Source organism: Anas acuta, chromosome 3 (assembly GCF_963932015.1).
Source record: "Anas acuta chromosome 3, bAnaAcu1.1, whole genome shotgun sequence".
In the NCBI taxonomy this organism is placed as follows: Eukaryota; Metazoa; Chordata; class Aves; order Anseriformes; family Anatidae; genus Anas; species Anas acuta.
In genome coordinates this window covers 34,981,655-35,009,378 of record NC_088981.1, presented here as the reverse complement: position 1 = coordinate 35,009,378, position 27,724 = coordinate 34,981,655, and the positions used below count along the sequence as shown (strand labels likewise).

General features: G+C 40.5%; 1 protein-coding gene across 3 annotated transcripts in view; it reads left to right on the top strand.

The window, feature by feature from the left end:
- The first annotated feature begins 1,560 nt into the window (after window positions 1–1,560).
- Window positions 1,561–27,724, top strand: part of MOCS1 (molybdenum cofactor synthesis 1) — a 32,183-nt gene continuing 6,019 nt past the window's right edge. Inside the window, exons 1-10 of one of the 3 annotated variants that reach the window (XM_068676600.1) lie at window positions 1,561–1,719; window positions 7,646–7,778; window positions 8,421–8,588; window positions 14,868–15,032; window positions 19,832–19,893; window positions 21,154–21,265; window positions 21,591–21,703; window positions 22,401–22,511; window positions 24,803–24,923; window positions 26,178–26,225. In XM_068676600.1, the coding sequence (XP_068532701.1) occupies window positions 1,600–1,719; window positions 7,646–7,778; window positions 8,421–8,588; window positions 14,868–15,032; window positions 19,832–19,893; window positions 21,154–21,265; window positions 21,591–21,703; window positions 22,401–22,511; window positions 24,803–24,923; window positions 26,178–26,225 (1,153 nt within the window). In that variant the 5' untranslated portion in view covers window positions 1,561–1,599. Of the gene's footprint in view, window positions 1,720–7,645; window positions 7,779–8,420; window positions 8,589–14,867; window positions 15,033–19,831; window positions 19,894–21,153; window positions 21,266–21,590; window positions 21,704–22,400; window positions 22,512–24,802; window positions 24,924–26,177; window positions 26,241–27,724 lie in introns of those variants that run through there. The other 2 variants (XM_068676602.1, XM_068676601.1) reach the window with 2 other exon arrangements.

Here is a 27,724-nt window from a genome sequence, read left to right as displayed (position 1 = left end):
AGCAAATTATAATTTTTGTCCCTTCCTGAGGTGTTGTAATGAATTTTGGTCTTTACTCACTTAACACTTTGTTAAACTTTTTTTTTTTTTTGCAATTGAAATGTTCACTTAATTGAACAATTATGGCATTTAATATAAAGCTAAATTCCTTTCTATATTTCAGCTGTCATCATCACTTGCTGTTTAATTAAATTCAGGAAATCCTTTAATTACAGTTATTTCTATTCTACAGGGAAAGGTGATGCTTCATAAAACTACTGTAAATTAAAATCAAGCTTGCTTCTACATCTTTTGAAAATTGCAATTAAAATCAGTATTTGCCTAGTTATCTTCTCTATTGTTTTGATTTGTGTATGTGTTACCTTGACATCATCCCAGTGAGAGTGGTTTCATAATAGATATTTGTTCACATCATGTCATTCAAGTCTATTTCTTCTCAGATGTCTCACCTTTAAAAAAAAAAAAAAAAAAAAAAAAGTTAAATTGAGTTGAACCTTAATGTCTTCCTGTTAGCTTCCATTCAGCCTAGTAACTGAATAAAGTCTAAAGTCTGAATACTAAAGGCTGAATTAGAAGGCAGCATTATGATACAATGCAAGGATTTAAGTATAACCTGAGTAAAGATTTGAATCTGTACCAATACGTGTAGCTACATCTTGAAATAATGGCTGACACAAGCAATTACAGGGCCCAGTTATTCACGCATCAAGTACAGTACAGGTGAAGTGCTAAAGGATTAAGACTGTGGTTACTGAATGCAGGATTTCTCATCCACAGCTCAGCAAAGAATTGTTAATGCTTTTGTAACCATTAGTTGCAAGAGCAAATGCCCTCGAGACAGTAATTTGGTAATGAAAAACTAAATAATTTAAACTGGAAGAGTAAACATGAAAGCAGCATGGTATATAAAGGCATGAGTTGTACTTTAAGCAGCTGTAGCAATCCAAGAGCTGTAAAGTTTCAATGCCAAGAGCAATAAAAGTCATATATGGAAATGTATCTTTTGCAAGTGTAAGTGACACAATTAGGGGAAACTTTGGGGGAACCGAGCCCTCCTTTCAGGTATGAAACAAGTTCAGAACAACTGACTCAGGTGCAGCCTGGTGCGGTGAGGCTGCGCATTGCAGAGTGCGGGCAGTTGGTACCTACCATCCCCTCCCAAGACGGGGATGGCAGGCCTTGAGACGCTTCTTCATGAGGCCCCAGGCATGTGAAAGGCTGGGTGTGCGGGGCAAAGTGTACCAGGCTGGAAAACCAAGAGGTTCTGTTTGTGCCCCATGAGACTAGGACAGAACTTCCATCTTTTGACAATGCCTCAAGACTCAGGCAGGACTGAGGCGGAGGGCTGTCCTTTCACAGGGCGCGCTCTCCAGCTGTTGATAGCTGGCTTTCTGTCTTTCACTGATAACTGGATTTGGCTGTTTCTCTCTCACTGTCACGACAGTCTCAGGGCTGGCTGAGCGCCATCACCCCCTGAGGGCAGGGGACTACAACCCCCGGCGTGCAGCGCGGCACGGGCGGCCGCTCCCCACCACCCACGTGATGGCGGGAGGCCGGTGCCGTGCCGGTGCCCCCCCCCCGAGCGGCGGCGGCGGCCGCATGGCGGCGGCGTGGGGGCGGCGCGGGGGCTCCGCGCTCCTGCGGGGGGCGCTCGGGGCGACCCCGGGCCGCGCCTGCAGCACCGGGGCGCCCGTCAGGGCTCCCACCGGCACGGCTCAGGTGAGATAAAGGGAGGGAGGGAGGGAGGGAGGGAGGGACGGACGAAGGCTGCGGGGCAGGTGGGGGAAGGCTCTCCCGGTGCGGGGCGGGGGGCTGCCCGGTGGAGGGGTGATAACGGGGTGTGGGGAGCCCCGCGTGGTCCCTGCGGGACCCGTGCTGAGTCATTTGGGGTGGCAGGAATTAAAGGAGCGTGCCAGCCCGGGCGAAACTTGGCCACCGCTGTGTCCTCGCTGGGTGCGGGGGTGACATTTCAGCCCCCTGCAGCGCACCGCGGCTGGGTGCTGCCCTGCCCGGAGGAGAGGCTGCCCGGTGGCGTTCGCTTTGCCGAAATCCCATTGAAGCGCTTCGGCTGTGCGCGGGGCTGGGGTCCCAGCGGTCACCCGAGCCGTGCCGTGAAAGCAGCAGCTGTGTAACAGAAACTGACTGTGACACCCAAACCGATCCCAGATGGCACTTATTGATTTATTTTATTTTTCTTTGTGACTCCGTGGCTGGCTTTAACAAGCACGAAATAAGCTAAAGCTACCAGCGACAGTCACTGTGTCATCAGCATTCAATGCATGCACTACTGTTTTATTTATCTACTGAAAAAGTCAGACGGGGTTGCACAGTGCTTTGTTGAACTCTTACTTGGCGCAGTAATCCAGAGAGCATCTTGAGTTTCTTTTTTCTTTTTATTTTTTCTTAAACTGTATGTATTTTAATAAATTCCGATCAGAATTACTTGTAATTACTTTCAGTAAATCAAGTAGCTCTTCCATACAGCCAGGAGTTCTTCCGGAAGACCTTGATTACAATGCCCAGCTCTGAAACCCCTGTTTCCTTTGGGGCGGAAAGCCACAGTGGTTGGAAGTGGTTGGGAGATTTGTGTGTGCGGCACAGGAACAGTGACAAGCACGCTGGAGCACTTGCTGATACCCTGCAGGGCATGAGAAGCAAGCCAATGCAAAAGCGAAGACTGTGCAAACTTCTTAACTGTACCGTGATACAGTATCTACGAAGTTGTTTGTAAATTGTTTAGAGATAAAACGCAGAACTTGATGAGATGATTATTGGACTGGTTAGTCCACATGTTTGAGCCTATTAGTATTCATGATAGAGCTGTCAGTCTTAGAGGTGTGACTGTCATGTCGTACAGGGTGTAATCCCCTTTTTAAGACTAGATAACACCAAGTAGCAACATGCACTCTCAGAGAGCTGCTTTTCCGTGCTTGTTTGGCTGTATACAATGTTTTTTTGAGTAATTCACAATTAACAATGGAAAGTTTGATGCCAGCCTGTCATCTTGTACATATGATGGTACATGCCCAAATGATGTTACTCAATTAAAAAAAAAAAAAAGAGGATTATGTATTTCTACTACAAAACAATGTATTTTCCACCACAATAGCCAAATAGCATTTGTACTTCTTTATTGTAAGCTACAAGTTTACAGGGAAAAAAAAAAAAAAAAAAAAGGTTTCTTGAGGTAGTGGAACTTCAAAGCAGTAACATAACATTAAGGAAATTAGCACTGTGGTTTTTTTTACCCCTTTGTAGATGTATAATTTCCAGTAATTGTCTTTGGCATCCTGCTATGAAGCTTCCTTTCCGCTTCTGCTCATGTCAATCATGTAATTCAAACATGGCTAACTGAAATTTTCTGTGATCTCAATTAAGTCTTCACCACTGGGATAAAGGGAAGAGCCCAGCTTGCCTAGAGAAGACCTGATGTGGCCTTTCTTCTTGGCCAGTCATGCCTGAAACTCCCTGTGTCCTGGAGCTCCATTTTGTGGGTAGCTGGTCAAAGTCTGTGAGCAGCACTTTCTGTGCCAGAAGCCAGAACTGAAGCATGTTGTTTAGGGCCAACTTGTGCAGCAGTTGCGGAGCCCTCAGAAAAACATTTGTCTTGGACTTTTCAGCTCAGACCTCATTCTGGCACTTGACCTACTTAGACCCATTTCAGCCTCTGTGGTTGTATAATTTCCAGGTTGAACAAGGACACTCTGCCACTTCTTCCCTACCCAAGATGTTAAAGGTGAGGCATGAAACAGAAGAGCTTTTGCTGAGTTGTCTCTGTGATGATGTCCCAGAGCATGAGGCATTATGCTGAGGGGACAGCACTGGTGCATAGACCAACACGACTGAAAAGGGCCAGCAGGGTTTGGCAGCAGAAGCCATGCCAACGCTGATGTAAGTGCATAGGTTCTGGTGCTCCCTGAGGCCTGTCCAAAAGAAACGTTCTCAAGCATTACTGTTTCAGAGCGCACAAATGCCACTGGGATAAGGTGAAGGTAGAAGGCTAGAGAAAGTTTAGTACTTGATCTTCAGCTTGATAAATAGATGAAGTTTTACTCTCTTCCCCTTGGGTTTAACTGAGCGTTTCCACTATCTGTCAGTTTCTGGTGGTCCTGATGGTTAGTAATAATTCTGATGGCAGCTTCCAATTTTGCTGCATTGTTAGAAGAGTTTTAGAAATTGCAGGTGAATTGGCAGGTCTGAAGGGTTGACAGCTCGTCAAAATATAGCTGCTAGGTGCAGTCATCTAAGCTCTTATTCTTTCGGTACTGGTTTAGAACATAGGATTGACAGCCCAGAGATTGAAATTACCTTTTCCTAGATCAGTTGTAGCACACTGTGACAGGGCATATTCCTATGTGCAGAAGTGTTTCCTGTCAACTGCGGAGAAGGGAATTAGGGGCTGGGAGATTATAACTATCGCTTTTAAGTGAAAAAGTTATGTGGTTGGACATTGATATGTTAGACACCTTCTTTCCCAACTTTAGGGAACTGAATAACCCATTCCCTGTAGCCTGGGAACTGTAGCTGGCAACTTTTCCTTTTTTCTGTGCCCTGATGGCTCACTCAGAGGCTGCATGTGACTCTAGGTTCAGCCTCATCATATTTTACCCCTTCACAAAATCCTGCTTACCCAACTGCCTGAGAGTGAGCTTCATCCTTGCCCAGAGTTACTGGGAAAGCAGCTGAGTTTTCAACCCTGACATTTGGTCCTCCCTAAGAAATTGATTTAAAAACAAAAAAAAGTGTCAGTTCTGGGTACGCTGGCAGATTTGCTAATACAGGAGCTGAGCTGGCTGGAGCTCAACCTGGACACTCCTGAACTCCTCTCCTCATGGGTGTCTCCTAATTCCTCCTTGCTGACATCAAACTGGACAAAAACTGTTCTAACAGCTTAAAAATGTCATCCTCAGTTACTCTTTCCTCCCATACGAAGCCATCTCTGTATACGAAGGGAAGCTTATGAAAAGAAGTTCTAGTAGCTCTGTAAAACTTTTGGTTTTAACCATTCCCATTGTGTAAGTATCTTGTAGCAAGAGACAGAAGTTGTTATCTCCAACAGGAACTGTAAGGGATATTAACACCAGCTGCCTGGTGAGTGCCTGTTCTTTAAATGCTGCTTCTTGAAGGTAAATTTCAGAGTAATTACTGAAGGTCAGCGTTATTCAGCATGTAAGTCCTTTCACTCTAGTTTCTTGTCTGTAGCAACCACCCACGTGGATGGAAGGAACAGAAAAAACCATTGCTTCCTGCATCCCACGCCACTGAAAGTTTCTTCATGAAAATAGGAAATTCTTTAAGCATGTCATTGTCTTTGAAAAGAAAGTGTGCTGTTTTGGCATCCATTCTATAAATTCGCTAGTTTCCCTGTCTTGCAAAGGACAGCGCGTCACTTTTTTTCTTGCCTGTAGTTCTCACTGTAAAACACAGGGGCAGGAGGTTGACACTGTTCTGCCTTCAGGTGCTGTGGGTAAGGAAGCCTGGTCTTGCAGAAGGTGCAAAAATGAGTGACTAAGAAGGAAATAGGGGAGGAGCGTTCCTGCAAGGAGGACTAAAATCTTAATAAGCGTAAGACTGCTTTCCCTCTCAAATATGGTCACCTTTCTAAAACGACAGGAAGCAGAACATCGGAAATCCAACCTGGCCAGAAAGCAGTGTGGTTTTCAAAGAAAATGCTGCAATGTGGATTTCAGTGAAAATACTTCTGTGTTACGATTTTTGAGATTGGCAGTATTTAAAGTGTCCTCGGGTTTAGTCTGTTCAGGGTTGAGTTTTCTAACTGGGAAACAACTACAGTTGAAATCTAAGTATTTAGCTGGGCTTTTCTGCTGCTTGTACTCTCAGAAATTTTCAGAGTAAGTACAGAAGAACCATCATTTCTAACAAAGTAAGTTCCCAGCTTTTGATTTCTTGGGGGAAGTAGAGCAGTAGAGAACTTGCAAACAATCCCAGGTGCCCAGGTGGCAGCAATTCTCCAGTGAGATTAAAAACCATGAATTGTTCTGCCTGTGCACATGTGAAAAGATTCCTGTGCAGTAGTTCACCTACCACCTCGTGTGTATGTCTTAGACTATGAACGTGTGAGCAGTGTGCATGCCTGAGGGTTGACCAATTTTTACAGCTGTTGTCGCTGACATCTCTGGTACTGCAGAGGAGGGAAGGCTGGGCCTATGGAGGACTGAGTTTTAACCACTCGGAGGTCTCCAGTCGTGGTTGTTGCGAAACAGAAACTGAAGGAGATTTTTCTTCTGGCAGAAGAGCAATTACTTGGAAACTAGAACCGCTGTTTTATCAGGATTGAGCAGATGTGTTCTGGGCTCTGAGATCAGCCATTTTGTGTCTCCTTTATCTTCTCTAGCCCTTCCGTGGCCAAAGTTATTCTTAGAGATCTTCTTATCTAACCACAAACCCATTTGGATCAAGAAGTGTAGTAAATTGTTTAAAGGCTGGTGGGATGATTGTGCTGCCAAGAAAGACTGCTTCTGGTGTAAGGTCAACAGCAGCCGTGGTGTTGGCTCAGCTGGAGTCAACATTGCTTCAGCTGCCGGTGGCTGAACTTGAGCCTTCTCCCCAGGTGACCTTTGCTGACCGGCCTGTGTGCTCACCATGGGTGTCCTCTGCCTTCCACCCACCCCAACTCTTAGAAATACTTGCATAATAAAATATTTTGAGGGAAGTTACCAGGGTTATTTAATGTTATAGCTGACCGTTGGGGCTATTTCTGACCACTCTGCGGGATGGACTCCTGTGGTTGCTACTGATGATGACCAGAGCCAGGGAGGTGATGGCCACGGCTGTGTTTGTTTCTGCCCAGTCCCTTGGCATCGCCCCATATTGCCAATTTTAGTGTGGTTGGACATATCACAGGTCTGTTTTGTTCCAGATGGAAATTATGAGTTTTGCTCAGTTAAGCAGTGTCAATACTAGCTAATGCGTCATTTTGTCCAGCTCCTCCTTCTTCATCTTAGATTTTTGTCAAAGCTTTATTTAACCCTTTACCGACTGTGATTATCAAGACTAGCAAGCATGATTTTGACTGGAGGTGCAATTCTGTGGCTGAATTTTTACCTTCATGTTTATTTTTTTTCATAGCATTTTGTACACCACTGTATCCAAAAATGGTTTGGTAGGTGCTTTGTCACTGGAGATGAAGTTCACTGTACTTCCAGGAATCCTTTGTCCCTCCACTGATTTTCTTAGCTAGCTATTCAGTGTTTTTGTGTGGTTTTATTTGTTTGTGTGTTTTTGTGTGTGATTAACAAGGTCACTGTGAAGGTGGTTCCTTCTAGCAGGGTTCCTGGATCATTGGTTCTAGCAAGTGAAGAGACAAGTGATTGAAAAAGCTACCTTCTCTTCTGCACAAAAAGCCTAAAGCACCTGTGGCAAAGTGGCTATATCTTAAAATGTACAGGGAAAATTTGTAGTACTATTGTATGGAATTAAGTAGGGTGTAAAAATTAATCACTGAATATCTGGGTTTGCCCATGAAGAGAAAACATGGTGTGTTTTTTTTTCTTGTGCTGCTGTCCTGACTGAGGGGAGGAGGGAATTGGATAATAATTATCATTTGAGTTCAAAGTTAATATTTATACATCAAGTTTGTAATAAGGATAGCTATTCAAATGTTTAGCTCTTTCTTTTCATACAGGAACTTCAAAGCTCAGGAAGAGGACGTTTTCTACTAGAACATGCTGCTCCCTTCTCTGCTTTTTTGACAGACAGCTTCGGGCGTCAGCACAACTACTTGCGAATTTCTTTGACAGAGAAATGCAACCTCAGGTGTAAGTGTCTGCTTTTTTGCATAAATCTCTTAGGCACCAGTAGATAGAAACATTGTGCAAATGCCAAGAATTGAGTTAGAATACTAATTGCTGTATTAGCCCTGTGTTATGTTCCTCATCTTGGCAAAAACAATGATACAAGATAATTAGAAACCGATTCATGTTGAACTGCTGATAGGAGCAAGCCTCAGGATCTGCCGGAGGCGGGTCTTTCGTCAGACTTGGCATGGTTTGGATGATAGTGTTCATGGCTGTTTGTATACCATATTTAAAGTATGTGATAAGCATGAGAGCTCATACCTAGACAGTCCCACAATTACATCGACAAAGTCTGCAGCAATGTTCCCATTTTGGCAGGTCAGACTGGTGTCTGTCTGAATGCAGGTACAATAGAAATAAGGTTAGTTTTTCCTTTGAAGTGGGTCTATTTCAATTTAAAGACCCATCAAATGAGTCTTGAGCTTTCTTTTGAAACAAGGAAATTGCTTGTAAGATCTGGTGTATGGTCTTATCTGTATTTAGGAAAGGCAGAGTCAGATGACATCCGTTAAAGGTAGTCACACTTTGTGCGTTTTGCATATCAGTGTTAGATTGACTGCTGCTGAATATTTTTGACATGCATTTCTGTATTCTTTCTTTCAGGTCAGTATTGTATGCCAGAGGAAGGTGTTCAGCTGACTCCGAAATCAGAGCTACTTACTGCTCAGGAGATAATCACCCTAGCCAGACTGTTTGTGAAAGAAGGTGTGGAGAAGATCCGACTGACGGGAGGAGAGCCACTTATCCGACCTGATGTGGTTGATATTGTAGGTGAGTTCCAAATAAATAAGCCGTATTTCAAAGTGGCTTGCTATATAGTCCTCTGCTTATACACCAATAAATATCTACTAATATAGTCCCACAACCTGAAGAGTATATGTGAAGTGGTGATGATTTTTCCCAACACTGTGAAATGTAAGGTAGTTCCCATTAGAAAACGTCCAATTCTGCTCTTTTGCTTGGATAAAACTTGTCTCTTGTCACTTCATAATGTAACAGCTGAACTTGTGCATTGCGTTCATATTCAACATCTATTAGAACACCTTGCAGTTATGCAGTGTAGGGGTGAAAAATCAAGAACTGATTCGACCAGGTCCTGATGGGGGAAGAGGTGATACTTTTTTACAAACTAGAGGACAAAACAGGTTCTTTTTTGTTTTGTTTGTTTTTTGATGTCACTTGCTCGTCTGTGTTTAGTCAGGAATGGCAGGAATGTCTGAGCTTTTGTAGTTATTTTTTTTAGCTGTATTTTTATATAGTTATATTTTATAGCTATTGATAAGAATGTGTGCTTCAATGGAAGATAAATTACTGGATAAAACTTTGAAGTCCATCTCCTTTTGATTTATCTTGTGTTGATTGACTGCGTCAGATTTTATCTCAAGCCAGTTGCTTTTTAACTTGTCCAAAGTATCGTATATTATGGACATTACAACAGCTTGGTGTAGTAGTAATGTATTAGATTACAGCTATGATGGTAGGTGTGCTTTGCTGTATTGTTGGCAGTGGAACTTCTGTTTCTGCAAGTATACTCCTATAAGTGCTGAATTTAAGGAGGGGTTTGCGAAATGTGAAGGTCTTGAGAAACGTAGAGTTCCTACTGATAGACTGGACTTTGCTGCATGCAATACTTGGTCTCTGTTCCTGCCCTGTTTTATTCAGAGCAGTGTTATATGTAGAGCTGGAAAAAGCATGGCTGAAGTGAGCTGGCTTGAGCTCTGGGACTCCTCACAACTGAGATTCAAGCAAACCTGTACTAACTTTTTTGGAACTCTGTTTAATAGCATCCTCCTGGATATTTAGTCCATACATGATAAATTATTTGTATTTAGGATTGAGAGTTCTGTGTGCCTTTTAAGAAGTATGGTGCTTGTGTTTCTCGCAATAAAAGGTGTAATTATTTTAGCCATCTTTTTCTAGCCAAAAGGGAAGCAGACTCATAAAATTACATCCAGCTAAAAAAGCTTTATTGATAGTGTTGGTATGAAAACAAATTGAAATCAATACCATTGTCTATTTAGTGCAGTTTTCTTTGCTAGTGCTTGTGCCTTCTTGATTTATCAGCAGTAGCTGATGGCTTTTTATACTGAACACTACCACTCCGATGTTGAAGGTGTACTTTGAGTAGCCAGTTGGATGCAATATAATTCTGTCATTGCTACAATTCTGAACCATTGATATTGGAACGATCAAAAGCTTGTTTTATTTATTTTACTGCAGTGATAGCATTTTCAAAGACTTATTTTTATGGCTAAAGGAGGGAGACAGATCTTTTTGAAACACTGGACTTTAATTATTCTGCCTGTGTTCTTGTTCACAGTTGAACTCTGACAGAATCCTAGTGGTCATTTTATTAACAGATGAGAGGAAATTAGTCAGCTTGAGGTAAAGGTAATGGATGTTAAGATGATTGTACTGTTGCATTAGTTTGTTCTGTAATGAGTTTGTATTATGGCTGTTTTTTCCTCAGCCATGTTAAAAACTTAGAAAATAAAGTCTATATACGCTTCCTCTCTTCTACAACTGTGTTCTATGGTGCATGTTTGGGATCAAGAGTAAGTTGTCAAAACTAAATAGATCACGTGTAACAGCTAGGGGAAAAATCACTGAGGCAAAACAATTCCAAAAATGCTTCCTGCAAGATTTGAAGAATGCAGTTTTATTGAAGCCATATTATCACAAGATAATTACAAAACTGTACCAGAAGTGAGCATCTCAAGCTCTGAAGATCTCTGCTTTGTAATATTATCTCAATAAATAAATGCCTTATTTTATAACCTGAGGTTGTTGCAGCATACTGCAAGCAACAAACAAAAATGTTTGATCCATTCTGTGCCCAAGTGGCAAGAGCTGTGCTTCTCTAGGAGGACTTTTCTTGGCAGTATATTCATTAAATGAGCTACTGCTGCAGGCCAAAAGCTGTCTCTATACTTTGTGCTTTCTGGTTCTTGGGTAAGAACTGAAGAAGCAAAAATTGTGCTGATTCAGGACTAGCAGAATTATAGCATTTGTGATTCCTTTAACAGGCTGGTAGGAAAAACTTGACTGACATAGAAGGAAGCTGAGGCACAATCAGAAGTTCTGCATTGTTTTATCTAGTGATTCCATGAGTGTCTTCAAATTCGGTATTTAGTCTAAAATATGAGCTGTAGCGGATTACACAGTTCTACTGTACTCTAAAAATCCTACTTCTAGTTACATAGGAAGAAACTGCTGGGCTTAAGATCCAAACACTATTGTCAAGAATTTGAATTCTTCAGGTTTTCTGAAACAGTCTGAGATTGAAAATGTTAATAGAACCTGGCGTGGTGCTATTAATTTTCATGATGCTGTGCTGTACTGCCCATATTTCCAACCACCTTGTTTAATGTCGACTTGCCCTTGCAGGACTATTTGTTGTTTGTTTGTTTTATAACTCTTTGAAATATGTCTCCATTGTTAAGGTGTCATTACCCTGGTCAGGTCTTTCTGACTTCAGCAAGCTTGCTGATAAGATCAGTGTATAGAATTTTGGCACACGCAAGTCTGTTTGCAGCTTTTCATGGCTCTGACCTACATTTCTTTTTTATTAGAGTGCCAAGAAGTGCAAAACATTCTATGCTGTTACTGTATGTTGGAGTTGAATTGCTCCTCCTAGAGGCTTGTTGAAAACTGTTAGCATTTGCCATAAGTGATGGCCCTCTAACTCCAGCCTAAATGCTCTTGTATGAAAGTAGTTTACCTAGTAAATGGTGTCAAATGATAACAGTTTTGAAAATCTGAAGGTCCACAATATCGGAAAAAATGGTTAGCAATTGCTTACTGTGGTTTTCATTTATTAATATAATACAGGAAAATGTTCAAACTTGTGGAATGTCAGCTTTAGAATCCCAGAATAGTTAAAAACCAAAACTTAGCTATGATAAGATTGTAGTAGCAAAATCACTGATGATTTCACTCTAAATTTTCATTAAAATGAGTGTTCACATGTCAATTGATTTACTTTTAACTCTGTAAAACAATATTACATATATATGAACACGAAATAAGATCTCTAAAACAGCCTAAGACTCACGGGTTTATTGTCCAAAAGCATACATTAGACTGTAAAAACTGAAGGTTTCAAAATTGCGTTATTGACTTGTTTCTGATTTTTCCTAGTTTGGATACTCAAGTCCCAGCCATGTCTGACATTGCAGATGGTTTATGGAAGATAGCCACAATGCCTCAGGTGGTGAATTGCATTGAGATTTAAGCTAGGTTTGTTCTCAGCAAGCATCTCTTAAACATAAATGATGTGTGGAACACTGATAAAGCTCATGAATGTTAATATTAGGTTATTACTACCATATTTTCCTAATTCTCAGACTCCATCTTTTTGTTGCTGTTGTTTCAATGAGCAAAAGTTATTTGAAGGTACTATAGGAGACGAGGCCATTGAGAGGCCATCTACAATTCCTTTAGATTATTGCAAGTCACCTTTTACTGTGTGCACATACATAAGCTCTGACTCAGCAGCTAACGCTTGCTGAAAGCCCTATCACTTCCTAGTGACTGCCAAAACCACGTACATTTGTTTGAGACTTTTCTGAAGCGGCTGATAATGGAATATGGAATCCATCTCCCTTGGGGTACTCTAAACTGAAATTAGCGCTGGGCTTAACCTGTGAGAGCTGTTTATTATCATCTGAGAAGTGCAGCTCTCCACTGACAAAATCATTTTCCAGGGCGGGCTTTTTATAGCAGCATACATATTTCCAGAGTGATGCTGTGCAGGGTAGATTTGTTAATGCACGTATTAGGAGATAAAAATACCTTTTCTGGGCTCAGTCAGGAGAAATATAATTGAATAAACTGCTGGAGGAGAACATATAAAAAACTCATGTATTTAAGGAGATGCTTCTGATTTTAACCGAAAATGTAAACGTAAAGGGCTTTATTTGGTGGCTTGAGCTGCACAAATAAGTTTTTATCTTCATGCTATTGAATTACAGCATCTGTTCTGTTTCCTGTTTTACTTGATAGTTTTATCAATTGCATTTGCTTATGCTGATTGTTGCTAAAGCACTCAAGACTTAAACAGGTAAAAGGTGAGTTACAACATTATGAAACCTCTTTAATCCATTTTGAAATTAGAAGACAACAACAATAAATAAAAAAAAAAAACACAAAACCTGCAGATGTTCCACTTACCTAAACAGTGTACTGACTGGTTCATTTTAATCTGTTGGTCACAGCTCTAAGTCTCCATCTCCAGTTTCTCATAGTTGGGTTCTATCCAAATTATTACAGATGGTTCTACATATTAGAGTATTTCCAATGCCTCATCCTGTATCTCATCCTGGCATGGGAGGAAGAAAATGCATTGATGAGAGCTGCTGCCTGCACTAAGTGACCTAAAGAGTTCATGCTTCATGTTTTTTTTTTTTTTAGTTTTCCATTTTAAGGCTGCAGTATGGGTTCGGTTTTATTCTATGCCTTTATGCATTTTACATTTCTAGCAGTGAAGCCTGTATGGCAGCTAGTTTTTTCTTCTCTCTTAGGAGTTTAAGTATTTTGTGTGTTCTGAGGCTGTAAATAAAAGTAGTGGTGTTCATGTCCTTTCTCCTGACTGCAGAGTGTATCCCATGCTGTCAGAAAGACAAGCCTGCTTAATGTTAGCTAGCGTTAAATGATTTTTTTGCAAACTTAGGCCAATAGCACTTATCTTCCAGGAGAAGGTTATTCTTGGTCAATAGGGAGGATTTTGTGAGGTGAATAGAAGCATGCCAGAAAAAATCAGTTCTCAGTAAAGACTGCTCTTCTGTTACGATATTAGGTTCTAGATATCTTTACAGGGTTCTTAATCATGATGCAAAATGCTGCTGATGTATGTTTCAGCATCCTTGGTGTTGTCCTGTTTGTCCCGTTCCAGAGTTCTGGGCTGAGCTTAGGCTGAATGTTTTCGAGAGCAGCTGGGAAATGAAATAAAGCAGAAGTAAAACCCTTATCAACATGAACAAATAGAGGTAAAATAGGCAGTGAAGAAGGGACTGTGAAATATTTGTGTTGTAACTAAAGCTGCCCCAAGAACAGGGTTCTTAAAATATTTTTCATGTAATTAGAGTTGGCGCTATGAGAGAAGGAAGGAGGAGGGAAAATAAGAAAAGAAAATGACTGCTTTGGTTATGCTTCTGTGAGTGGTTTATGAGGTTTAGGACTTTTTTTTTTTTTTTTCCTATTAGTTCTTATACTGATAACTGGGGTTTGAAAGGCTGCCTTCTGGAAATCTGATATGCTGAGGATTTCCTCATCTAGCTTATGAGGAGGCAGCTATTTTTTAATCTCATGCTGTTAACTGTTTCTTTTGTGGTTTTATTTTGTTTTGAGTGTCTTGCATTAGCCCTCTTCAGCTGGCTGGCGTGCCTCAGTGTGTAATGGAAAGATTTCAGTTGTCAAGTGCAAGTGCTTTTGTCCACTGGATGTTGCATCAGATAGTCTGTAACAGTCTGATATGCTGGCCTTTTTTTTGTCTGGTTGGGGGTATAGATGCTATTTCTTTCGGCAGTTTGAAGTCACTACTGCTGGCAGCTGCCTCTAGGTTAGGACTTACTTTTCTGAAGCATGACAGGATAAATGTTGCTACATAAATGCAGCTAGTTGCAGGTTCCAGGTGTGAAAGGGATGGCTTATTATAATAATTATTATTATTATTACAGAGCACAGAATTCAGTTTGCAAGGCTAGATTGAGGAAAAGGTGGAAAAGGAGATCAGAGGCCTTCTAACACTAAAGTAGGTGTTTAAGAAACAAAACAAAATTAGCATGCATTTTCAAAGTTCTTTATAACCAGTTTTGCTTACAACAAACTGCTGTCATTTATACCTTCTGAAATGGGTTTGTGTTAAAATGGATCTCTTAAAACCAGCACAGCTGGACGAAGGCTGAAATGCTGGTGTCCTTGGTTTCCACACACCCTCAGTGAATTCTTTTGTTTCATAACTCTTCTGGATTTTTCCCGTGTATCTTACAGTTGAATTAATACTTCTTCTAAAGTGTTCCTGTTATTTTTCTTCATGTTTTGTTTTCCTAGGTCAACTGAACAAGCTAGAAGGGCTGAAAACCATTGCCATCACAACCAACGGGATCAACTTAGCCAGACTGCTGCCCCGACTGAAGGAGGCAGGCGTGAATGCCGTTAACATTAGCCTGGATACTTTGGTCCCAGCTAAATATGAATTCATTGTCCGGAGGAAAGGTATAGGCTTGTCACCTAAGGCAATGTTGTTAACACTTATAGTAACGTTGTGAGTTGCTTGGTTTGTCTTTCACACTCAGTTGTTCTGGGAGAGAGATGAGTTACTACCATTTTGAGGCTAGGGAAAACAACCTCCATGAGCAATTTTGATGGTGACTTTCTTTCTACAGCACTTAGAGAGGCAGAGCCTCTCCAGTCAGAGCTGGGAGAGGCAGAGAGACTCAGCTCACCAACAGGCAGTGGGACTGTGCCTACAGCTGCCAGTAACTGGCTTAGTAACAGTAATGGAAATCAAGAGGACTCTGCAAATCTTGTGCTGGTCTCATGTCGCTGTTCTCTAACATTGTTCAAAGATCAGGTTTTCCCACTGTAGCAGCCAAGGACTAATATGCCACAAAAATTAATTCCTTTGTCACAAATAGCAGCAGTTTCTGAAAGTTATGATTGGGATGTGCTAGCTGTGGTTTCATTTGTGATTAGTGGTGTTCCCTACAGCACTACATTTTAATAGGACTAAAAATAAACTGCCTGCATTCATTTGAGGAGGGCTGCTAGCTTTGTAACTTCTCTCTGATTGAGCTAGTAATTCCAGACACAGTTTCAAAAATGCTTAGATGTGTCTAGTGTTACCCATTCTTGTTTAAATGAATCCTAAAGTTCCTCATGAAGTTCAGTCCTAAATGTTTGGGCTTCTTTCCTGCCTAAAACTGATACAGTCTTGTATCATTCTGTTTCTGTGTAGTAATCCGACTTTGTCATTCTGTGAACTGGTAATTCAGACAAAACTTCCAGGTAGCCACTAGATGGTGCAATAACCTAAGCTAAGTGTATGTGGCAAGAGCTGAACAAATCTGGGATGCTGTGAAAAGTAATTTCAACGTTTCACAGAATCACTCCACTATCAAATTGAATTTCTGCTGACAGGTGTAGAAAGGGGTTCTTGTCTACAGCCTCTCTGGGAGCGCTTCTTCAGGTTTCTACTTCACGGTGCAGAAATGTGTTGCTTTTCAGAAATCTGACTGGAACAGTATCCTTCCAGCTTAGGCTGTTTTATTAATGTGATTGTGTCATGGCATAATTGGCATGCAGAGAAATATCTGGGAGTATAAAATCAAAAGCAGGTGTTAACTGTGCTCTTTTCCTCTGCCCTCTGCATTTGAATGTTACCTGATTTGTGACATTCACTGGAAACAGGCCCCTCATTGCTACTGCAGTGGCAAATACTTACATAAATGTTCTCTTCTTCTCCTCTTTAAAGAAAAAAAGACTCTAACCACATAGAGTGAAAATGCTCTCATAAATAGCATAGAGAATGAACAGGGAAACTTCTGAGTCAGTATTTTTTAAAGAGGAAAATAGACTCCAGATACTTTAAAAAAAAAAAATCAAGATCAGGTAAAAAATAGCATTGCTGAGCGGTTTTATATATTTTTTTTCCTTTTGTTAAGGGCTGAAATTATGTAAAAATATTTTTAATTGTTTTTGAGGGTTTTTATTTAATAGGAGATTTCCAAGTATGGAATGAGCAGAGAATAAAGCGTCTGCCGTACTGTGCTACCCTGTCTCGTGTGGCAGTTCCAGAGGCTTCAGGATATAGCTGTATTAAGGTGAGAGGGATTCCTGGTCATAGACTCCAACAGTCCGGTAATTTCTGTGGAAGGCAAAGGTGTCGTCTAAGTGGAGCTACCCAGGAACTCAAGAAACTTGAAATAATTTTTTCTGCTCCTCTGGAAACTCATTCTAAGGTTTTGATTTTGTATCTTTAATGCAGATGACCTGCATTACACCTGCTTTTATTCCCAAATGGTTGGGGTATAGAGAACAGCTGTGAGATGATCAGAGAGATCACTGATGAGTGAAAGCAAGTTAGAGGACCATAAGCCATAAGATTTCTTCTATTCCCTATCTACTACATTCCAAGGGATGAACAAATGAAAAGTATTTGGCATTGCACGAAGCCAGTCTAACCTGCTTCGCTGCCTGTCCCCTCTTTTTGTTCAATACAAAGAAAATGAGATGATATTTTACTGTAATTAGATCATTAAACATTGTCTCGAAACCTTTGTTCTTGCAAGGATGAAATGTTGGGAGGTGTTGTCCCACATGGGATAATTCTGGATGTGGTGAAGAATCTCTGCAGAATACTACTTGCAAGCACTGTAACTGTGCTAAAGTTGGCTAAGGTTATGGTTCAGAAGAAATTTGAAAAGATGAAAATACTGAAAATTTGTATTGGCTGGAGCACGGGGTGGGTCGTAATGTTGAACTGTGAAACAAAATGTTGAGAACTTTTTCTGTGTCTGGACAGTCTTTCCTGACACAGTGACATCTAATACTCATTTTTGCTCTCAAGTTTTGAAATATTTCAGATTTATTCTGTTTGCAATTCCATTACCACATAAGGATTTTGATCTAGAAGGGAAGCTTCATCAAGTACTTTATGGCAATACAGATAAACTCCTAACAGCTTTCCAAAAAGAAAAATAGAAAACAGTTAACTTTAAAATATGAAATGCAGTTACAAATTTACTTATTACTCTATCAATTTTTTATTTTAAATAATTACCCTGCTCCCTAAATCTTTTAGTGGAAACAAGCTCATAATGGTTGTTAATCAAAATAGTGTTTTTTTGGTAGAGGTTTTTGACAGCTGTTATAAACAGCATTCTTGTGCTAGAGTAGTAAGTGGTAAGAGACTGAACTGGTTAGAACATTAATTTGGATGCATTGCAAGCTGTAGTCTTCTTCCATACCTTTACGTGCCTACTTGTTTGGGGTTTTTGATGCTCGCTAGTGATTGCTTTCTGTCCTTTTTAGTTGATTTCAGTTTCACCTTTCTGCAATCCTGAAGTTGCACATAAGATTTTCTGAGCTGTTGCAGAGCTTTTTGATCCCATTCATGGCTCTGGGATGCGTTTACAGCAAGGTGTCATCTCTCATGCCACATTCAGTGCACAAACTTGTTTAATTGGAAGGGAAGCTGTCACCAGTGCTTCCTGGGTGCATGCAAAACAACTAGTTGTTGGAGAAGGGTGAGAAGTTATAACTTCAAATAGTTGTTTGCAATAGTTACTTTACTGTCCCCTCCTTGCTCTTCACCTCTTTTTGCATCCAGGAGTAGCATTGTGACCTGTTCATAAAGTGATTAGTGTCTTCTGTTTTCCTGTGTCCATGCTTGATATCTTTACCAACCAGGAAGCAGTTAAGTGAAACTTGCACATCTCTCCTTTTTGTTCTGATCTGGAACACATCGAGTATCACGCACACACAGATTATGAAGTGAGCTATTTTTATTGAATCTATGATCTTCTCACCAGAGAACCTGAGTTTCCACTAGATAAGAGATACGGAAAGGAGGCTGATGGACCTACCCAGAAAAAGATATGAATAACAACAGCACAGGGATTATCAGCACAAGCTTCGAAAAGATACTGCCCCTTTGCTAGCATATGTAAACTTATTTGCTGTTGGAGGCTACAGCTGTGGGAGGAGTTGCTCAGTCTCATGCAGTAGTTTGTCACCTGAGGTTGGAGTGTAAAAGAGGAAGGGTGCTCAGTCTAGTACATAACTGGTTAGGAGAGATGTTCACAAACACAATACTAACAGCTGTGCACATCCACTCACCAGAAATGTACCCAATGGTTAGCAGCTTTCCATTTCATTCTTGCTACTATCACCTTGTTTCTCTGCCAGCTGGTGAGCGTGGCAGGGAAGGAGCGATACGTCAAATCTAAAAGTGATAATCTCAATGAAAGGTCTTAACTTTAAAGTTGACAGAAGGTGTGGTTTGAATGAGGTGATTAAGAGGTTTCCCTAAAGGCCTTTGGAATTGTGAAATTACATACCTCCTTTTTTTTTCTTTTTTTTTTTCTTTTTTTCTTTCCTGTGTAGGAGGTGCATGTAGGGGGAGAAAGTGCTTGCTCGTAATTAACTCTATCTCTGTGTCTGGGAGCAGTTGACAGGTGTAGACCATGCTAAAGGGTAGTGTGAGTCTGGGCACTTCATTCCTTGAAGTCACTGCAGCTCTTGACACATTTAATATGTTTTCAAGGGCCAAAAGACAACTGAGTTGCTTTCCTAAATGCTCTGACCCATGCCCCCCACACATTGTGGTCACCAAATCCACATGTTCGAAGTAGTCATAAAATGATGATCCTGTAAAACACTGCTTGTGAACTCTAAAGGATCGTCAGTAGCTTTGGGAAACCAATTTCATCTGTAGGTAGGGATGAATGGGGAACTGGGGGGCTTTTGTTTGTTCCTAACTCTGCTTCTCCCCATGTGCACTTTTAGAAAGATCCTTTTAAATTCACTTAGCAACAGTGTAAGTATCTGATTCAGACCAGTGAGATTCTGTTGTTTTAGCAAAGACACATGTGCTATTATTATCAAATAAACATGACTTTAGTATTCTTTCTTCATTGCATCTGGAGGCAATTCACAAATGTTTGCCACTCCCTTTAAGAAGGACACAATACAAGGCAAAGCTGAAGTACGGGGAACTGGAGAGTCGTATGTTAATGATATATGGATGTCCAAAGATGGAAAAAAGCATCCCAATATTTTTGACACAAATACCTAGTTTAAAAAAAAAATTATCTCACTGACTTGACCACAGTAACACTGGCAGCCTTTAGGGGAGGGAGAGTTTCCCTGAAAGTCTCTCTGCAGCTCATCGTACTTTTAACGCAATACCTTCTGAATTGGATTGTTTTTTATTTGTCATCCTTTTGTCCTCTACCTTCTTCTGTGTTCTGTTTTTATACAAGAAAAATGATCTTATCCCTTCTATATCTTAGGCTTTCACAAGGTAATGGAAGGAATCCACAAAGCTACTGAACTTGGCTACCGTCCTGTTAAGGTAAAGGCAGTGTTTATTTACTCTGGAACTGTTGTTTTACCGTAACTTGTGATAAAAGTTACAGCTCACCTGATGAGGAATTTGTTCCCCCCTACACCTCTCTGAATAATTTTTGGTAAGTCTGAAGATCACATCACGAGGTGATGGGGAAATTCATATTACCTGAGGCAGCTGAGGACATGGGTTCACACTGCCACAAAGCCCATTGACTGCCTAGCTGCAGGCTCCAGGGTGGTCCTGCACTGTGCTTACCTCCTCCTACCCCCTCTGTAGAGTTGGCACTTGTCTGACCCAGCTGTGAACTTTGCCAAGGGAGTTAACAGGCAGAAAACAACCCTGCAGAAAGACATAAATTTTCTCCTAGTTTATCTCCTTCAGCTGCTTACAGCAGACTCTGATGAGTGCCAGAGAGACAGGCAAAGGGAGTTCTGCTTTGGGGGTGCAGGTAGAGCTGCTTAGCTGTAACGTGAAACTTCACTTAACTCAGCTGTTTGCAGTCCTGCAGCTGTAGTTCCCCTCTGTTTCACCAGTGTTTTTTAAGATCAAATATGTGTAAGTGGCATAGGCTTAGCCATGCAAAGCATTTAAAATGAAACTAGATTTTAGGCTTTTCCTGCAAGATTGTAAGCCTGATGGCATTCTACACTTGTCTGCATTGCTAACAGGGAAGAGATAAAGGAGATAAGATAAAGAGGAGAGGACCTGAGGCTCTTGATGATCTTGGAGGTCTTTTCCAGCCATTATGATTTTATGACTATTCATGAGGATAGCGAAAAAAGCTCAGTTTTAACCTCCCTTTGGAGGGAGGCATAGATAGCTGTCCTGCAGCCTATCAGTGTAGAGTGCTCTGTGAATTTATCCTGGTCTGGGGCATTTTCTTGTGGTCTGCCGAAAAGAGTGCTATAGAAGCTCCCCTGACAGTGCTTTTACAGAAGCTGTACAATGTGGGTCTAGGGAGTGAAGCTGTCATTTTACACAGCAAAACTGTCATGCGTTAGATGGCTAAGACAGTCTCTGTGTTATGTAGCTTTAACTAGCATGGCAAAAATTGTTAGATTGGATGTAAAAAATTAAAGGTGAGTTTGACAGAAACAATTGCCTGTACCATTTCAGTGCTTCCAACTTCTCTCATGATCTTTTCTTTTAAAATAAATTGTTCTTTCCATCTACTTTGTGTTCTGCAAGGACTACAAAACCTTCTGTAAAATGTAAGGAAGTCATGTTCTGCTCACTAATTTCAGGTGTCTGCTTTTCCTGCAGGTAAACTGTGTGGTTATGCGAGGCTTCAATGAGGATGAACTGCTGGGCTTTGTGGAGTTCACAAAGGATCTTCCCCTGGATGTGCGGTTCATAGAATACATGCCCTTTGATGGTAAACAATTCTCTGAGATTCTTTGTGGCATGTGGTGTGCCGTGGGTATATGTGAATTCGCTTGGGGCTATTTACTTCTTGGGCTTGTCTCCAGAAGTTTTGATGAGCTCCTTTGGGGAATTAGGAATTGCCTTAAGTTTTATGTTGTTTCTTTTACAGTTTATGCATCTTCCCTGGGTATGTTGGAGAAGGATTAGTAGCAGGATTACTTGGGATTGGGATGCCTACAGGGAAAACTGAGAGTTGTGGAGAAATGTAAAGGTGGTTCTTTTCTAATTAAAATAAAATCCACAATCTAAAGTAGTGCTGGTTTTGTTAATTCTAGGCAATAAGTGGAACTTCAAGAAGATGGTGAGCTACAAAGAAATGCTTGATACAATTAAACAGCGATGGCCTGAATTGGAGAAATTGCCCTGTGAAGCTTCCAGTACAGCCAAGGTGGGGATAGACAGAACATATGAAATACACTCCTACTCTTTCCCCTCTTCCTGCCCCACATTACTTAATTCTGACAAGTTCAGTATTTGTATGTGACAAGCTGTGTTGTTTTGTTTTGTTTCTATTTTTTTTTTTTTTAAATAGAGTGTAGTAATTGTGGGATTTTGGTGGGATGAGTGCCTGCATGTGGTTTGGCTCTTACTTAAAACACTGGTCATAATCTTTACCTGTAGAAACACAATGAGTTCATTAGATGCCTTGGACGGATATAAAGAACGGCAGGATTATATCCTGTATTCACGGCTTTTGAAACTTCTGGCAATCCAAGTTTGTGTGTCTGAATAAACATTAATAAGCCTGATGAACCAGTTGTTCAGTGAAATAACATTGCTTTGGAGTGTGCAGTGTCACATTGAGAATTTCTAGCCTGTGTGAATCCGTGTCTCCTCTGAGTAAGAAAATCCATTTTAGCATCACCTACCAGTTGATAACTACAAGAGCAACAAGTTCATGAATTTCCAGGAGAAAGGAAAGGGTAGAATAGGCTGGAACAGCTGACAAAGCTGACTTGGTTTTTTGTCTTGCATGACCTTAGAACCAATGAAGTGTCTTCTGGTCTTTGGGCACACGGAGCTTTTAAAAATGAGGAGACTAATATAAACTTCTTTTTTTTTTTTTCTCCCCTGCATTTCTTTAGAGTTATAAAGTGCCACATTTCCAGGGACAAATCAGCTTTATTACCTCCATGTCAGAGCACTTCTGTGGATCCTGCAATAGGCTGAGGATAACAGCAGATGGAAACCTGAAGGTTGGTGGTGAAACATGGTTCTCTTTTTGCTTTCATGAAGCTAAACTGATGTTGAAATTTTCCCCTGAAAAGTAGCTGGGATGTAAGGTAGCTGGTAATAATTAAGCATCTTTCCTTCCAAACTCCAGCTTATCTGTCCTTCAATTTGTTGCAGTATTTGTTCCTGTTCAAGTTTCCTGGGCTGTTAGGGAACCGTTACATCATGTTTTTTGGTTTCTCTGTTTTGCTAACATAGCTAACATCGGTTTCAAGGCCAGTAAATATAAACATTTATTTAAATCTTTGATTCAAAATCATCTTAAACATGTGACAAGCAGATGATTTCCCACTTAAGAGAGAAGAGTAAAGATCCAAGCAGCTGTTAGGGCTTGAATTTTTTGTTCCCCAAGGATCCTGTCCTGTTTCACCAAACATCATCTTGGAACACTTCTCATTCAAGAGCAGGCTGTACATTTGCTCAGCGGCTGTAGAAAGGGGAGGGATAACAGTTTCCTGCCACGTTAAAACTGGCAGTTTCTGGGGAAAAATTAAAGTTTTCAATTAAAAATTGGCACTTACACATTGTCACCTGATATTGACAACAGCTGTGGTGCTGTCTGATGTCAGATGACCGAGGCAGCCTGAAGGCCCAATGAGCTTAGGTTACGTAAACTTTTCAGGCTGTCTGTGTGTGGACATGGAGAGAGAGAAAGAAAATCTCCATAAAGCTTTTTCTTTAATAGACTAGACCTCTTCAAAACTCTTTATTTTGAGGTAACTGAGAAATACTTGTAAACAATGACATGCAGTAATAATAGAACCGAACCTTAGCTGTATGACAGAGAACAACAGAGCCCTAAAAGTAGAACTAGAAGGATGATGAATTGAGGTTTGTATGGTAAAGCAGACTGATGAGGTCTGGAGAGAGAGCAGGGGAAAGAAAGGAGTAGCTATCCTATAAACTGGAGCCAGACTATGAGAGTTGATAGTCAAAGAAGTGCTCTGCTGCATAATATTGGCATTTTCCAGCATGGTATCTACTCGGTTAAAGAAGAAAAAGAACTAAATTTAATAAAAGCTCACTTCCTGTTTTAGATAGGGTTGTGTCAGTAGATTTTCCTTTTTGAGGAAGCCAGGCTTGTGCAGTCAAGCATGTAAAAGGTCGCCATGCTTCTATGTAGGTCACTGTTTTAGTTTTCTGTCATGGTTTTTAACTTACTAGTTCACTTCAGTGAGAATTACTGGAAGGGTTTACACATGAAATATACACTTCTCTGTCCCACTTCCTTAAAATAAATGATTTGTCTCAGGTGATGAGCTCAAAAAACTATTACTAGACTACTTCACCCCCAAAAAGAGACAAGCAACAGGTGAGTGATGTTAAGGGATTCATAATTCCCATTTAAATTTCCAGGTAAATTGCCCTTATTAGTTTTTTGCCTTCCACCTCTCTGATCTGTTGATTCAAGACCAATTACTGAGCAAAAATGCGTAGTTGCTTTTCTAGTGCTCCATAGAGGGTAATGACACAAGGTTTTGATGATGCAGTCACATCTTAAAAGTTACAGAAGACGCATTTGTATTGTTCTGCTTTAAAACTACTGCTGTAATTAAAAACTGAATCCCCAAAGTGACTCATGGTTTATCATTAGGATCAGTATGGACATGTGTTCAGAAATCTCTCAGCATCTAAAATCTGAATCCAAGAAAGGACGTGGTTGTTGGCTCCATTAGTCAGCTGTCTATCATGTACCCATGGCTTCTTTCCCCAGTATCAGAGTAGTGAAAGGGACGAGTAGTTTCACAGCATTACTTCACAATGTTAGCAGAGTACGGTACTGACTTGCTAGCATAAACCTTCCTAATCTCACTGCATTGATCCTACTGGAATTGAATTAATTATTTGGTAGCCTAGTAAACCACTGCTTTGTGTTGTCAAGTGGCAGTTATACTTAATCCTACTAATAGTGAAATGTTTGTTTTGTTTCAGCTCATTCTGTCCTTAGCCACAAATAATCACTGGGATATGCCTTCCCTTTAAGCTGACCATGGAGAGCTGCTCTAGCTGTCTTTGCTTGCTTACCAGCCAGAACGCAAACTTTTAGAACAGTGTTATGGTGTCACCTTCAGAGCCTGACAACTGTAGGAGTCTGTGCAATAAGAGAGTGTTGTCCTAGGTTGCAGCCATGCAGCTGAACAGAGACTGCTACCTCACAGAAATCTCTCTTATCATTGACCTAAACCTTGTGTGTTGCAGGACTGCTTATTTTAATCTTTCTCACTTCTCTTTTGTTTCCTTGGGTTGACTGCAGGTGTGCCTTTTTGGGAGTTCAGAAGTGTCCTTGAGAGATCACCTACGGTCAGGTGCCTCGCAGGAAGAGTTGGTTGAAATAATTGGAGCAGCAGTGAGCAGGAAAAAGAAACAGCATGCTGGTAGGTTTGCTGGAGTGGAGAAATAATGGCAGTGACCAGGGCAAAAAGTGTCCTACTGCAGTGGAATGCAATGACGCAACAGTAGAAAGAGGGAAGGAAAAGGTTCTTGAATGGGGCTGCATTACTTAAAGAATTTTCCCATCTGATAAAAGAGCATTTTCTGCTAGAAAGTTGGTCCTTTCCCAGTTGTACAGTTACTCTAAAATTTGGGTGCCAGTTTTGAATTTCCTAACCCTCCACAAGACCTGGAACCCAGACTGTCTAGCAGTCTTTCAGACTGATTTTTGTCTTCAAAGAGGTGCAAATACCACTGCTAATGATCACAACAGCAAAGTGTAAAGCTAAGTAGAAATTGATGGAGTTGTACTGGATCCCTCTTTTCCAAACACTAGCATTCTGTAAAATAAGTACTGAAGTTAAACTGAGTTGTCAGTTCAGCTACTTTCTAGAAGTGGTGACTCCTTTTTTGAGTATCCAGAACTGTGTAGCTACTCTAGTGCTCTGTATAAGGTAATGACACTTAAAAAAATATATGTAAAAAAATTGCTTTGGCCCTTTTTTACTCTTGCAGGTTCTGTCAGGTTAGTAACAGTTGTTTTTGCTTTTCTGTAGTTACATGTCAAACAAATTTAAAAGAAGTTTATAAGCCTGAGTATAGATGTTCTTGCAAAATGTGTTGCTCTTACCCAGATTAAATAGTACTTTATAAAGGTAAAGTGTGTGTGTGATTGATTCCTTTTTGCATTTCTGATTTGAGAAGGAGAGGGGGGGAGTGTTCTCCCATCTGGTAAAGGCTTTTTGGCCATCAACGACATTTATCTGGCACTTTCTTCCTCTGACTTGTGTTAATCCCAGTATTATCCTTAGGGCCTTTTGTGATTAGACCTCTTTGACCAGGAACACTGTTAACAGCTTACCCCTAGAACTCATTAACTAGTTAAGAAATAAGGTAGTCCTGAGTTGTTTGAATTCTGTACTAGATAGACTGTAATTCAGATTGTGAAAAATGTTTTCTGAAAAGGTTCTACAGTACAATAGATACATAGTAGCTGGATGCTTGGAGACTGTGGCAGCAATGTTTTTAAATATCACGCTTAATTCTTCCTCCCCTAGTTCCCTTCATCTTTATTGAGCTTTGGTTTTCCTAGCGTGCAGGTTGCACTGTGAAGAGCAGAAACCTAAATATATAAACCAGATGCATGAATTAAACCCTAAAAAGCTAGGATTTTTATGTGTTCCTTATTTTATTTCTAGGCATGTTTAACATTTCCCAGATGAAAAACCGTCCAATGATCCTGATTGGTGGGTGACAAATCAGTACGTAATAAACATACCATGATTTTGTTTGGTTTATGTCTTTGGGGGAGCAGAGCGGATTGGGCTTTTAATTCTTGTACAGTTCTGCTTTAGGTTTAGGCAGAGAAATGGGTTTCTTAAAATGCTGTTATGGTTAAAATTAAGCTGAAGTTGAAAAGAAGGAAAGGTTTTGTGTCTCTACCAAGCCTTATATGATCTTCTGACTGACAGCATAGCTTGTGTGTTCTCTAATTTTGAAAGTGTATTACTTTTACCAAAGAAAAATAGCTTCCTATCTCCTGTCCGCTTCCTTTGTACTTAACAACAATAATATAATAATTAATAGGGCAGTTTGGGGTGAGCTTTTTGAAATTTACCAAACTGCAATATGAACATAAAAGATGCAGGGCTTTTTTTTGTTTCTGAATTACAAAATTCAACTTTGATCACATAATGTAGAAGCAGGGACATGACAAAAGTACAAGTTTTTATCTCCTATCTTCTTTACCTTGGAATTCAGAAATTGCAGTTTCTTACTTTTTAAATGGCCTCCTAATGTTTAAAGGGCTTAGAGCATAACTTTTTAAACTGTAGTATCTGCTGTATCACCAGTCCTGGGGGAAAGAACTGTTTTCCTTGTTAGGTCCAGCAAAGATGTTTGCTAACTGTCCCTTCTGCTTGAAGTTCTGTCCGTGACTGAAGTAGCACTAAAGGGGATGCTCTTACAGATTTAGCAAATACCCTTCACTGTGTTTCTGCCTCTTCTGTGCCTACTTTTCTCTATCTTGTACTATATCTACCTTTGCAAATACCTGCCATTTTCAGACAACTTAAATGATTGTGCGAGCTAGCTCTGTGAGATGTGTTGGACATTGTTCTGGTGGTTTTTTTTATCTGTGAAAGGAAAAAAAATGCAGCAAGGGTGGGAGAGAGAGAAACATTAAATACCAAACCCAAACTCTCATCCTCCCATTGATGCTGTGGAGCAGGTTAGCTACTGTGCAGCTAAAAATACAGCCTTTAAAACAAGTTAGTGTGCTGGGAAGGGTAATGTAACATTGGCATGTCTCTGCTTTGCTACAAGAGATATAGTAACTGTTGTCTTTTAAAGCAAGACCCTAGTGCTTTTACTTCTGTTGCCTTTATTGCAAAATACATTCTTCCAGGAAAAGGGGAAAGAACTATTGTTTAAAGTGTGTACTCACTTGTTGCAAAAAGAAAATCTGTATTTTTTTAAAGATGATGGAAAATACTACCTTAAATTTCTGACAGTGTACTGGAACCTACATAATTTTACAAGATGCTTTTGGGAAAAAAAAAAGTTTTGAGAAAATACACTCCAAAATTAACATTCATAGCAATGTTTGGGTATGTACAGATCAGACCTACGTAATTGCCTTTTGAAAAATATTCTGACTTTGTCTAACATACAGTAGGAAAGAGCCTGTCCAGGTCCTCCCCAGCTGTTCCATGTCCCTCTGAGACTAACTGCTGGCAGTCTCTGC